Source organism: Ambystoma mexicanum, chromosome 12 (genome assembly GCF_040938575.1).
Source record: "Ambystoma mexicanum isolate Mex_15411 chromosome 12, UKY_AmexF1_1, whole genome shotgun sequence".
In the NCBI taxonomy this organism is placed as follows: Eukaryota; Metazoa; Chordata; class Amphibia; order Caudata; family Ambystomatidae; genus Ambystoma; species Ambystoma mexicanum.
Window position 1 is genome coordinate 932,334,517 of NC_090936.1, and position 14,989 is coordinate 932,349,505.

General features: G+C 43.9%; 1 protein-coding gene across 4 annotated transcripts in view; it reads left to right on the plus strand.

Moving 5' to 3' along the window:
- LOC138514122 (protein NEDD1-like) overlaps nucleotides 1-14,989 on the plus strand; it is a 1,166,279-nt gene that overhangs the window by 456,833 nt on the left and 694,457 nt on the right. For all 4 annotated transcript variants that reach the window (XM_069629417.1, XM_069629420.1, XM_069629418.1 and 1 more), the window contains exon 8: nucleotides 14,021-14,126. In XM_069629417.1, coding sequence (XP_069485518.1) covers nucleotides 14,021-14,126 — 106 coding nt within the window. The remainder of the gene's footprint in view (nucleotides 1-14,020; nucleotides 14,127-14,989) is intronic.

Here is a 14,989-nt window from a genome sequence, read left to right on the forward strand (position 1 = left end):
TGTTCTATAGTGCAAATTGATGTTCCAGAATTAGTGATTCCTCTAAGTGACCTGAAAATTGGAGAGGTTCCAAAAGCAGATGCCCATTTGAAGAGAAGATCACTTGAATTCCTCAATCGAAAAAGGAAGGAGAATTATTTGTATTTATTTTGTTTATATAGCGCTTTCATCCAAAGTGCTTTACATTAAAACAGAATCCATCAATAGAAGCTTTTGATGCTATTCTTTGAGCATAGGCTATTCAGCAAAACTTCAATCTTCACAACTATCTTTATGCCAGGGATACAGACGATGGCGAATGCAGAGTGGTTACAGATCACTTGCTGGGAGCTCCTTCAGACAATCAACACCACCATAAAGGTATTCAATGTCATCAGGGAAGAACGGGGGCCATAAAATTGACCCTCCAGAACAGATATGTTCTTTATATGATCACAGCAATGGATGGAGGGGTTTGTGCCAACATCGGAGAATAATGCTGCACGTTCATACCTTCTCGTCATGATGAGAATGGGACCTTGACAGAGGCCAAAACGTTGCTGACTAATCTACACCACAAAATGGAAGATGAGACCGAAGATATTGCAGATGACAGCTGGTTCGCGTTTATCTTCTCATGGGTTCCATAATGGATGGAGAATATCTTCAAGGTCCTAGAAGCAGTATTGGTGATGATAATGTTTGGGTTCTGTGTGATCAGTATAATTATCACACAGTGCAACAAGACAGCAAAGAAAGCAGTAGGAATGAAGATCATGGTCGATGTTGAGTCAGGGTTTGGACCCAAGGAATTGACAGATGAAGAGATCAGAAAATATGTAGAGGCCATAATTTTAGCACCTGAGGGAATGAAGTTCCTGCATCCAAGGAATCCCAAGAAGTATGGGGAATATGGATCTACTGTAATCCGAATGGACAGTGCAGCTATATGACCTGGAGTGTTGATGAACATTTAAAGTCAGCAGGATCCCTGGAGGGAGTAGTGAAAATCTGGACTCCAAAGAAGCACATCTTACCAAGATGGGGAGACTGATGAAAGAGTGGTCGATTAATCAACCAGAGGGGGGGGGGAATGTAGAGAAGCAGTTGAATGCTTCTGCAGGAAGTCTTGCCCCATCTTGCCTATATGTTGGAAGGTGGAAATTGCGACATGCACAACACCAGTGATTGTACCTATTCCACAGAGAGTCTTCGAGAAAATGTGTCCATTGAGAAAATCCTATGTGATGTACCCTCGCAGAGATGACAATCTCTTGGAGGAGATCCCCGAAGGAATATGACGATGAGAGGAAAAGAGGCTGGTAACCTCACAAGAAATTAGCGTGATGCGCTGAGAATAATGGTCAACGAAGAAGATGCATAGAAGAAGATGCATAGACCTGATAGAATCTGATGACGAAGTAAAGAATTGAGTAAACTTTCATATGCGGAATGAAGATTGTATGTGTGAAGAGTACAGCTGAAAATGCAAGCCATTATATAACTGTACAGATGCAGCAATGCAAGTAGACTGATCTAAAAGAAGAATCAGAAAACTGTGTTGCAGTAAGAAAACAGCTGAAGATGGCGGAAAGGCCTGGAATAGCTGTGTGGCATGGTGTCAAAGAATGGAGCAGCCAAGAACAGTAAACATGAAAAGCTGAATCAGCCCTTGTTAAGGTGAAAGAAAGAACACCATGAGTGCCAAGTTTATTAATTCAAGACAATTAAATGCTGCAAAACAGGCCGAAATATGCTCTCCTGTCACGTGAGTCAAGGATGGAAATGTGAGTTGGGCGTGCAAACCTGAGTGTGCCTATACTCCATTTTATTCTCAGGAGCAGTGTTACTTTTACAAGAACAAGTTCATAGACAATCGGAATGGCAGAAGGCACGAGAGATGGGCTAAGTGGGTGGGGCAGCATGGTCAAGTCCACCCGCTGGCACCTGGGGTACCAGCTTACGTGCTGCTAGTGAGACGAATGTCCCAGAAGGGTACAAGCATGCCAACCAATTGTAGAAGGCCATATAACAAAGGGCCTTGATAGCCAATGGTGTACCGTGTATCTAGTAACTGATTGCACTAGGGATGGGCATAGGTTGTCCACCTGACTGTAGAGACCCAATCACAACCCGATCCCTTAAAGAAAGTATACTTTGATATTCCCCTTAAGCCATTCACAACTCCCTGTAGGTTTTTCTTAGTTTGCCACATAGTCTGACATCACTTATGACAACATATTAGCACTTAAGTGTGTTTTTTATTCAAAATGATTGAGAACACGATTGAACATCCGTTGATGTCCATTGCAACTCCCTGTTTTAGACGAATGAAAATAACAGTCGGAGGACACTTTTTGGCAACTTTCTGAGTCTGTCTTATTATCTGATCTAAGAGTTATTCTGCGTCCACATCCTTGTATGACATGTTACTGATTAAAAGGGCCCCCATGGGTTCACACAAACTTAGGGTCCTCGACCCAGACCTCCCCATTATGGCCCACTTGGTTCACTAGCCTGCCAAGTACTGCCACAAGGAAGATGCACTTGCTTTCTTATTCTCTTTTGGTGCGGGTCCCGACCCATGTTGACTGCCAAGTTATACCACGAAGAATATGCGTGGTAACTCCTTCTTGAGGTTTTTCTTCACTGCTAGGGTTCCCAGTATGACACAACTTTGGGAACCTCTTCCCTTGAGTGGTCCCCACATTCCTCTCCCGGACCATGGGGTCTTGCCTTACCCCTGTTATTAGTATAGGAAATTTGGTTACTGCCACATGTGTTCCAAAATCCTCTCGCGTCCCCACCAGCCTGCATGTATATCCCTGCACCTTTCAGGATCTTCTTGGTGGGCTCCGGTTTGTTATGGAGTTCTGGTTTGTGTCTTCCGCGTCTCATTCTCTTCAGCGGCTCTGCAGTCTTTGCATCTACTTCAGACCACACGGTCTCCTTCCGCCGGTCGTTCCACAGTTCTTTTAGTCATAGGTAAGGTCCTTCAGTGTTGTACCATCTAGAGATGCTCACGCCCTCCTGACGGCATCCCAGTTTGCAGCCTCCTTGAGTTCCAATGCCGACTTGCTGCACCGTTCTTGGCTTCTCCGGGAGGGCTTGACAACATGGCAAGTCCTTCTCTCCTTTTTATGATGAATTGGCAAAGATGACTAGAATGGTCACTTAAGTTCACTGGTGCTCTTCACCATTCCACACCTCCCCCTCATCCCAGTACTTATTAAGTAGGCCTCTCTTAATTAGTCCCTGCTCTTCCTCATTTCAGTAGATGTTAAGCTTTCAGACTTAGACATACATTGAAGTGTGGGATATGGAGGTGGGGTTCATGGGATAGGAAGGTGCAAGGGGTGTTGGTGGAGGGTTGGCATACCACATTCTCCCGCAATGTTCTCCTTGTCCTCAGAGGGGGAAGTCTCTCCCCATGAGATCCTCCGCTGAGTACCACAATGAGAGGGACTATCGTTGTAAAGACTGAAAGGGGGTTCTGTACTTCTGCTCTCTATATGGCAGAGGAGAGGCACAGAGGACCCCAGCCAAGGTTCTCTATTAGTAACGTAGTCGAGAAATCAAAGCCTAGCTTCTTAGGAGGTGATGCAGGCTGGTTATTAAGTACAGTGTAGTCCCCAAGCCCCCACAAAGGAATTTCCACACACTGTATTTGTTAAAACAGTATTTATATAATTAAGTTCAAAGTTATATACAATCACAATAACTCACTTTGTGCTTAGTTGATCTATAATGGCAAATCTATACACCCAATGATCAGATCTCATCAAAGGGCTTCAACTATACCCTGGTTAAATGTCACACAGATCACTTAATAAAGGCAACCAACAATAGACCTAGGAGGAAAGCAGTTGGTTAGAACAATTGGCAGAATCCTGGCCCCTAACAACTAGACACAGTTCTGTGTGGAGATACCCACACCTGGGCAACCTGTAAAGTAAAGATATATCACAAGCCCAGTCCATATATTGTTCTAGAAGTCTCATTTCCTTCTAAAATAGTTCTACAACCCCAATGTACCTGGAATAGCAGAGTTCATTGTCTGGTTGTCAACAGATCCTTCTTGAGCGGTTCCCTTTAAGGCCGGAGCCACGGATCGTCGAGATCCCACGAAGAATAGCCTGGTGTCAAAGGATGACGACGACAGTGAGGTGGCAGCTTCATTCCTAGCGGTGTTCGTCGACGACGGAGCGTTGACGTCCTACAAGGAAGAGGCATGCGGGGCACCTCGATGATGATAGTTCAGGACCTCAAAGAGATTGTGATAAATGTGGCCCAGCAAGGGCGTCGAGTCGTCGGGCATCTCTACGGTCGTCGGGTGGTGGGAAACCTACCGGTGGATGCTCCTCAGCACGGCGGCGGCCTCAACTTTCTCCGGCAGGACAAAGCGGTCGATGGTGCACGCGAGAGCATCCTTGGGTCAAATGTTACTTAGGCAAAGGGAGCACGGCGGTTCTGGTCGGCGACGGCGGTCAGCGACGGTGATGGACAGAAGTGTCCGGGCGCTTCTCCTTGTGATTCCGTGGTAGTCCCCGTCTCCGGTCGCAGCCTGTCTCAGGTCTGTCTACCAGGGAGCTTTGGCAAAGATCAGCTGGTGCTCGATGGTCCCTCATAGCTCGGGAAGAGGGCACCTAACCAGGTCCTCTCTGGGTCAGTCCTTGGAGACACACCAGCTTTCAGATCGACGAAGTAGAGCAACAGCAAGACTTCTCTTTCAGCAGGGCTTCAAGGTTAAGCTTCAGTTTCAACTTCAGTTTCTCCTCAGCTTCTGAACACAAATTCTAGCAGTGAGAGGCCCCCAGATATACGAGGTGATCTCTCATTCATTCTGCTGGGTCACACTCAGGCAACCAATCGGACAGAAGGGCATTCATGCAGGCAGGCAGCCAATTAGGTGCATAGTACATTCAGGCCATTCACTTCTCTCCAGACACTCACAACAAGTTATGTGTATTGGGACAAGTACCCAGCCATTCAGCACTCCACACTGCATTCACACCAGTTTTGGGCAGGGCTGTCTCAGCAATTGTGTCAAACACCAGCAACTAGACATCCACAACAAGAAGTGCATATTCGTCATGCACTCAGGCCCCACCCACAGGGTGTACCCACAACATACAGTCACTGGGAAGGCTCCAGCTAGTCTGGCCTGGACTTCACAACACCACCATATATGGAGCTTCCACCCAACATCCAGTCAGGAGGAAGGGACAGGGCCAGGGCTTCCCAGGACTTTCGGGAAACAAGGTAACAAGCAATAGAAAGCAAGAGGCCACAGGGCCATCTTGTTTCCTATCAGGAATCAACTGATTCTAATGGCAGGGCCTGGGTATCACAAAATGGAGGATACTCAGAGCACCTGTCAAATTCAGCATGGAGCTGCCACCAGCCCATACCCTGCTCCGTGGGCCACACACAGGTGCCCAAAAACATACACTAGGGGCACAAGGTTGTACCCCCACCCATGGGTATCATAAGGGTATTCCATGGGTCTGTTCACCAAACCAAAAGAGAAAGCTGCACCGCCAGGAGTCCCACATGAACTTCTGCGTGGAAAACACTACAGAACACATGATAAAAAGCAGTAAAGGACAAGGATACAGAGACCCTGTCCCTCCGATGCATTTCCAGCATCACAATCGGGTACTGGCCTCACCTCACTGGCCTCATGGGAAGGGGCTCCCCCTCGGGGAGAATTGACGACATGTCAGGATTTGTGACAATAGTCTGAATTTATTTTGTTCTCCGTTCCACTGTAATGCACAGCAGACACCAGGGAAAAAATCAATTGATGAAACTGCTATGCGCTGCCAAAGAAAAAGAATACTCTTCCTTCCTTTAGTTGTTTTAGTTGCTATTATTTGTCACAGAGATTCAAGTCCAGCAACATTTGATTGATTTTCTATTCATTGAAAATGGTGACCCACCTCCATTTTACCTATCCGCCACTGCACCCAGAGCACATTTAAGTCACCTGATATGTTATCACATCTCATGTACAATATCAACAGAGAGGGGTTGCTAAACAATGTCATCACCTCTAATAGGTATCTATACACTTGGCATAACATATATCAAGTTCCCTCAGTACAGAATTTCACAACCACTATTCAGCCTTCTGGATAATTTTCTTTCTCTATTGTTGTGCTTTATCAGCAAGTCCACCCCATGTAAACTCAGAGTATGAGCTTAAGATGTTGACCCAAGCACATCTTCTGAACAGCCTTCCATTGTCCTTTGGGGATTAGGTGTGTAATACTAGAGGCATACCACTCATGTCAGTTTGAGCAATTTAATAATTGCTCAACAATTCTGTGTGCGGTAACTCCTCCAAGAGGCACAAGTAGCATATATGTTTTATAATGGCTTTCAACAAAAAAGTTGAATGTCCATGAACCACCTGCAAGGTGTGAGTGAGAGTTCGGAGATGTATCAAAAAAACATCAAAGAAAGAACATGTGAGTTCATGAATCAGTTTCAAACTGCACCCTGGCCTTGTCAAGGGGGGATGGGAGAACCTACGAGGGAGCAATCCAGAGCCAATCTTAAGTGGACTGTGGCAGTTGAGAGGGTTGGAATGCACGTATAGCGCCCCAGCCAAGGCAGCAGATTGAAGGTTGCGCTACCAACCAAGTATATGTTTGAGCCAGGTCTGGCACATATTACTCACATATAGCAACACAGAAAGAACAAAAAATGTATCAATATTGTGGCTGCAAAGGTCACAGAGAGAGCAGCATTATAGGTCTGGTGTTCAGTTGTATTAAATATCATAGTGAAGTGTGATATGCACACAAATGGATATAGGTGGAATATGGAGTCCCCAAGGTAGTGTTAGAAGCAAGATCAGTGTATTAACTTGACAGAAGTGTCGCCATTTTGGATGTTAAGACCTATCACATGATGAACAGGAGAGAATGCAGGCTGTGATGTGAAGCTGTGGCTCTATTAGCTGAGCCCCGAAAACGAATCCCTTTCCCATTCCCTAGGAGAGAAGCCGAGGTCAGAGGCACCCATTGTACACAGATGAGTGTTAATTGTATCCTGCAGTGGGGCCTGAATGCTTTTGGAACAAAATGTTAGAAGACAAGCAGGAAGGAATGAGCCTTTTGAAGGACGAATCTGAGAATCTAGCACGATGGTCCGCAATGCGGTCACTCCATATGAGTTACACCTAGACACACAATCTAAGCAAATAAATACCCGAAATTCAGACTCGAGAGCGGTGCCCTGGTCAGGTCATTTCTGGGCACCTGGGGTTGGAGGGAAATGAGGGGAAGCAGTGTCTGGAATGTCCTGTGATTTGGGATAAGGGGCGCAGATGTGATAATACATTCTCGGGGTTGCAGCTTGTGTGTGCCTTGGTGTTTGGTGTATTGAGGAAGCCTATTGTGTTACTAAAGCAGAGTTTGCCTTGCCAGTTTACTTTGACTGTGTCTGGAAGGAAGGGGTGCACATCACATGATGGTCTTAAATGTATGTACCTATCAATAATGAGAGCCCACCAATCATGTGACTGGGATTGACAGTGATTATATAGGGGACAACATGCAACATGTCTAGGGGAATGGGATTAGGTTAGATGTGGCCAATCCGTCAAGGGACCATAGGGGGGGGGTTTACATGTTCTATAGGTGGTAGCCAATGAGGGTGGTGGGATTATGTTGTACTCATTATTATGCATACTATTGTTAAATCTGTGGTTTCTCCACTAGAAGTACTCAAATAAGACGAGCTATGTTTTCCGGTTCTACGGGACTGTCTGAGACAATTTTGCATGTAATAAACCTTGTTTTCATTTGCAAAGAGATGCAGTGATTATTTTGCTTTCTGGATCATCTCCCGGTTTTTGGGCTACCTTCTTTTCAATGTGGTGACCCTGATGTGATCCCAGAGTCTCTATAAGGCTGGGGGTATCTGAGCCACGCATCTTGGAGTGTAGCGCCAATCTGCAGTGACCCGTCCCCGTGCATGATCTGAACAGGTTAGCAGATGCCGGGTTGACAGAAGGCCTACTTGCTCCTTGAAGCGGGGGGCTGCAAATCCCTCCACTCGGCACAAGGGAGGGTGAGGAGGTAAATGCCCTCTTCTTGATTCAGGCAGGGGGATAGAGGAATGGTCTCAAATAGTGTGTAAATAAGTCTTTGACTGGCAGAAATGGGTATAAGGAGGTAAATTCCCTCATCTCAAAGTGAAAACTGAGGAAGGGTCTAAACCATTGTGTATATAATTGCGTGATTTTGTGATTTGGAATTTAAGGTGTATATTGAATTATTGTAGTGTGGAGTGGCAGGTGTTGCATTGAGAAGAGAGTTATGTGGGGTATTAAGAGCATGGAGCAAAGGGGACAGGGAGGGGTAACGGGAAGTACGGGCAGTGCTGGGAAGCAGATGTGGATCGGCACAGCTGAATCTGTGTCCAGGAAGTGAAGAGTATTATGAGGGGAGGCTCAGACATAACATGAGTTCCTTGTCAACACTTAAATATATGTGTACAGCACTCCCACTGTACTGTGAAAAATGATGAAATATCCCACAGTGGGTCGCTGATACGAAAGGAGGAATGTATAAGCCCTGGCCCAAAGAAGGACTGAATAAGAAGTGTGTTTTGAGCCACTTGTATAGCTATTTGCTGGACAAATATAAGGGGAAAACGTTGAGAAATAGAAAGAGTATTCTTGAGCTTTGGAGAATGGTAGAGAATTTGGAAGATGTCACTGAGAATTCCAAAAGGGGAGAAATAGTCATACAAACACCTTGTGTCAATGCTGCACCCAGTGTAAAGCACATGTCCTATGACCCACCTACAGCCCCACCACCACCACAGGTGTTTTACCCCATGTAAGCAGCTGCAGGGTATACTAACCCGAGTATTGCCCCATTCAGCTTAGTGACAGTGAGCCCTGAAATTTATGAAAGTGTCCTGCATCAGTGAATACCACGTGTAACCCACTAGGAAACCGTAATAGGGCACGGAGAGATTTGGAAACCGTGCTTTCGAAGGACAGAGGCGTAGCTTGTGCGAGTAACACAGGAGTGGGGCAAAGAGCACCAATAGGTATTGATGAATGGAGAGTGGGTGATATTTTATTTAGAATTGACAGTTCTGCAAATACAGATGTACATTTTGAAACAAGGGACGATTGTTGTGATAAAGGTATCGGGAGGGGCAGCCACGCACAGGTAGTTTAGATTACGAATCGCTTAGATAAGAAGCTAATGCAGGAGTAACGGCTGAATGGAGAGCAGATGAGGAGCAGGGTGATGAGCTGCCACCCAGAGTGGCACCAAGAGTAGAGAGTTTGTGGGGCCCGAGGCTAAGAGCATGACCACCAGTGCCATATGACCTGATCTTTACCATTTTCCATTTGGATCCTCTCGTCAGACAATTGCAGAAGGTGAGAGAGGAGTGTCATTCATCTCATCCACTGGATTCATGTTTACTGGCGACAACAGAGGGGGCCCAGAGAGTCCATGAGGCTGGCAGTGAAATCTCGCAGAGATGGTCCTGATCTCTTCCTTGACGCCCACCCACTGTTCAGTTAGAAAATCCATTTTTGATGACTGAACCATAGATAGCGCAATTCTACAAGACTCTCGGACATGGACTCAGAAGTGTGCCTGACTGCCGCTGTATGTACTTCGTGTTTTAATTTTTCAGAAACTTTCACCAGAGAGCGGAGTACAAAGTTGAGAGCCATTATTGGCGGGGGGGATTAAGTTCATGTGACTTCTTGACTTCCAATGGGTTACCTTTGGCCGTTGGACTTCTACTTTCTAAGGAGACTTCAAGATCGGATCTTTTGATCTAAAGTCATTTTCCAACGTCGCTGATACAGCGTTGAGTTCATAAGATGATTCAATCAAGGCTCAATTTTCCAAATCAAAATTTTCTTCGAGCAAATCGACATTGTTTGAGGCAGAATCTCTTTGGCCGCTGGGCTGTGAGAGAATGACGGGATCATCATTTGGAGTACCATGTCCGGCTTCAATGGAATCCACAGGGCTGGCTCCCAATGGTGTTTTTCATTGTTGACGTTACAGTATAATTCACGTTAGCTGTGAGTAAATCATGAATATGATGATTTAGCGGGTTAGATTCTCCCACTTCAGGCCTTACATAAGCTGGTACACTAGGCAGCCCAGAACATGTGGGGCGTTGAAGGTCTATGGGGAAGACTCTTTGAGGTGGAATAAAGATTCCCCCTGCCCCAAGATTTGTAGCGTTTAAAGATGCTCTTCACCACTGTATGACAATTCTGGCTAAGTGCTCTAACATAATTTAAATTTAGAGTGGAGGAGCTCGTGTCCTAGGGAGCACTCCAAAGATTGTCGGTGTTCAACATTTATAATTGGGAGTTTTCCCTTGGTTTGCCTTGGATTGCTGCCTTCTTTTCTTACTTTGTGTTCCACCCTCTTTAACTCATGTTGACCACAGGAACTCCTATCTGGTACTGTGTTCCAATAGGACAAACGATCGTCTGGGAGCTAGAGGAGAAGGGTTCTTCACATTAGCGAGAATAGGCATCAGGTTTCAGATCAAAGGCTACTCGCCCGCAGTCTCCATTTTGACGTCAGGATTGCAGAAACATATTCCAAAGCTGCAGAGAACACACATCAGTTGGGGTAACCCCTGATAGGGCACACACGGCTCCTCTATCAGAAAGAAAGAGACTGTTAGAGCTCCGGTTGTGGATTCGGAGGCTCCTCCTAACCAGCAAGAAACTCCTCCAAAGAGTTCGGGGGTTTGCACCGCCGCAGCGGCAATTACAAAAGAGACAAAACAGTGAGGATTTTATCAGAGAGAAGGCGGCCAAAGATGGTCATAAAAGTTTTAATGAGGGTGTTAGTTGGCTCCACCTTCCATCGATGGACAAAGTGAAAAGACTGCTCTCCGACTGTTCTCCTGCAGTGACTGCACACTCTACAGCCACATGCAGATGAGGGAATACATCAGACAATTGTTGGCTATGGGGCCAAGGCATTATATTGCTCTCGGAGTCCCTGTTCAAAACAGCAATATACCCTGTCAAAAAAGCAAAGACATCAGGTAGAGATTTATACAAGATTTATGCCCCTTGAATAGGATAGCTCCCACTTGTACCAAAAAGAGGCAATGTGAATGTTGGCAAAAACAGTGATTCACAACAAGCAAGAGATATTCTCATGCTCTTAAAAATAAACTGTTCAGGAATACCCTCTAGTACAGAAATTATATTGCTTGACTACATGGGGTACCCAGCAATGATTTTCCATAACCACACTAGAACATACCCTCAAAAGATACATTTTCCCTAATTAAAACAATATGATAAACTCAAATGTACCAATGACGACTACTTCAAAGAATTTTTAGAGCGCCCCATTGTTTTTTAATCCTAAAATACCAAATGTAAATGTAAAATAATAAACCTAATAGAATAATATAATAATAGTAACCAAACATCATCATAAACCATTTTGTGCAGTTTGAAAAAGAAATGTCAACAATGTATTGCAATTTTTTAACTAACCACCCAATACACAAATTGTCATTTTTGGTTAATAGGCCAGAACAAAACCCAGAGTACAGTTTGAATTGTTAGACTGTAGGTCAAGTATGTCATTTGCCTATAGATTGAGGGAGTAAGGCAATTCTGCCAACTGAAGTTTATAAAGCCCAGGCAAACACTCTAATCCTTTATGGAGCGGGTTCACAGTGTCACGTTCGCTCATCCTGCTTGGAAAGTGCTAGGAGATTCAATAACAAATGTATGTTGCTGAGAGAAAGTGGCCCTACCATCCTGCTTTGTTTAGAATTAGGTATTTGTCCTTTAGAGTATGATGCCCATCTGCACCCTATTCTCTTTTGGCTTCCTCTTAATTCGTTGAAAACTTTGGACTTCCATTCAAAGATTGTTTGGGAACTGACTGACTGGTTCACAGGTCCCATGGTTAATCTAATGGTTTGTCCATGTTAAATCATGTGTCACAGGCATAGATTTAAGTCACATTTGTAATTCAGCAGTGCCTATTTCAGAATGTAATCAACGTTTGGTTTAAGTTAAATTTGATGAATGGATTTTGGCATATTTTTCCTCTGGTAAAGTTGGATGCACTTTTTAATCAACTGATAATTGGATGATAATCAATTGGGTCAGTGAACAGTATTTTATGTTAAAGGTTCTTCTACTGTGCACTGTTACTGTGTTCCCTTGGCACTCGGATCTATAAAGCAAGACGGTAGGTGGGTGTAAGTTAGTAGGACTGTGCAGGAGAAAAGAGCAAGAGAGCTGTGATGTGCTGTTAGCAGCATCATTTCGGTTCACACTGTTCACTGAGCGTAGGTGTGTTTTTCGGTTGGTAGCCGTCATGTGCTGTTGTGTGAGGATGTGTGGTTTGTTTCGTTGCAGCTCTCTGGAGACACAGCTCCCTAGCCACGCTGCAGCCCCTCAAACACCCAGCCAGCGTCTCGGCACGCCCCTCTACTCGGGAATCTCCAGGCTTCTCCCACTGCAGCTCCCTGCTCCTCGGTTCTCCTGGTCCCAGCAGCAACTCCAGCTCACTCATACTCTTGGTCAGAACCACAACTTTTATACTGTTGTGAAGAGTCAAATGGAGTCGGGTGTGAATAGTCAGAATAAAGTGCCTGACCTTGCTTGCCTTTGTTAGTGGGACAATTCAAAGGTGTTACATGGCAGGCCTGTTTCTGTATTCCTGTATTGTTTCTATCGGTAAATGTCATTGCTCCTAATCGCCTCTTCCTCGTCCCAGTACTTATTAAAAAGAGGGAAGGGAAGATGAAATGTGACTGTAGATTAGATTTATTTAGTGAACAATAGTAGATGGCTGACGGGGGAAATAGTAAAACCCTCTACCCTTGGTTTTATTTAAAGGAATAGATATCCCTCTCGGTAGGTCACTGTACCCTTGACAAACGGGCATACAAACATGGGTCTTGATAGTATTCCCTGTGGTCTAGAGTAGTTAAAGGTAAATGGATGCTTCCCTTAAAACCATGTCTTTGTCTTATTGGATCATTTTTCTCACCTAGTTTACTATAATAAAATCCTTTCTTGGCCTCTCTTGGATCGGGGTTAATGAGGCCTAGATCTGGGATGGTTGAACCAACATATCCCATAAAAGCTTCCAGGACTCCTCCTTCCTCACTATTGTCCTGTTGGGATACTGCATCTCACCTTCGGACGCTCTCCCCAAGGACCCTCTGCTCAGGTGATCCACCCTTGCTTGTCAGCCCCCAGGGTTGGGATCCAAGAGTGATGGCCCTCCCCTGGCCCCTGAGCAACGGATCCGTGGGGACTACTTGTGAAAACGGCCTCGGGTTTCTCACACTTCTTTAGAAGCTTTCGTTTTTAAAAAAAAAAGGAACTTCAACTAAGATAATCCTGGCAGTATCTAATTACCTTGAATGTGCCGGGTTTATAATAGTGAATTGTTTTAAATCAATGATTTTAAGTTATTACATATCATATCTGATTTATAGTTCTACCTGTTCACTTGTTTAGGATTTACTTGGTTCCCCTGTATGTACATTGATTGTCTCAGATTATCTTTCTATTTAATCAAATGTTATGTTTTGTTGTAGATCATGTGATTTTATATATTTTAGACTTTACATATTGTTGTAATTTAGTTGCTTTACAAGTTTTAAAGAAATGTTAATTCTGAATGGAAAAAATAAATTGAATCTTCATGAGATAGTAAAAAACCTGATATGGGTCCCCATTCCTACACATGAGCACAATCAAAAATGGCTGTGCATTGAAATGTCACTATTGCTAATGCAGAAATTGCCTTTGCGATGCACACATTTGGTCATGAAACCCATATTTTATATACCTTACCCAAGGCCCCTATGCACACTTGTACATATATATTGAAGTGATCAAACACACTCCAGCCACAAGCAACATATATTGTTACCGAAATCAAGGAATCTTGAATATCAAAGAAGTATTTCGAGGTTGTGGGTTTAACCTAATCAAAACAATCTACTAATTCTTCCTGTTCTCATTTTTATGTTTCAGTCTAAAGATAAAGTTTCTTTATGCAGATCCTCTTTGTCTTCAGTGAACACGGGAGAGCATTTGAATGAAAATGCTACCCTTGGAGAAAGGAAAAATTCCAATATGGGTAAGGTTTGCACATGTTATTTATTGGACATTTCTTAGGCGCCTATACACAAGTGTTTCCAGGCACACGCTGGAGTTTCCTCTTTTTGCTTAACAACAGAAGGTAGTAAAGTAATGATGTTAATCAAGTATTCAAGTTAGGCAGGTATTGGAAACAGTATTTTTAGGGTGTTTTTGTTGGTTGGAGCTTCTGATTAAGACACCACTTTATGCATGCGGTGTGTTCTATCATTGCATCCGTTTAAAATGTCCCCAAAACAGACAGCCACATTATTGTAACTTATTAAACACAGTAAGGGTGTTGCTACAATGTATGCTTTGCAAGCGACCACTGTTATGTTTTTTTAATGTTCTCACTTTGTTGACCTCTTAAATGATTACTTTTTCTCTAAAATGCCAAATCCTCTGAGTGCTAATTGTCTTGGACTTTTCAGTTTCATAAGAACTGAACGCCCATTTTAGAGAGATTGGAATGGAACATTGTCCTAACAGTGTGTGCAGTGTTAGCGCAGTAGATGGTTTCTCCATTACAATCAATTGCCATACCACTTATAGAGTCCTGTCATTTTTGCAGCCATTGGCAGCTCTGTAATCAAATATGCATCATTGAATTAAGCAAATTAAGCCTCTCATCTGGACTACTAAAACTGTATAAATTGGATCATCTTGAATTTCTATTCCAACATTCTCCCTTATTTTGTGCGCAATATCGACCCAGAAGCTTCTTAATTGGAGCAATCCCGTACATTGTAGCATTCAATAGGTGTAATCTAATTTAACAAAAATAAAATAGCAAAGAATCGTCAACTGACTTTGTAAATATGTGCTACAAATGGAGGTCTTTTTTCTTCTGTATCGAATCAC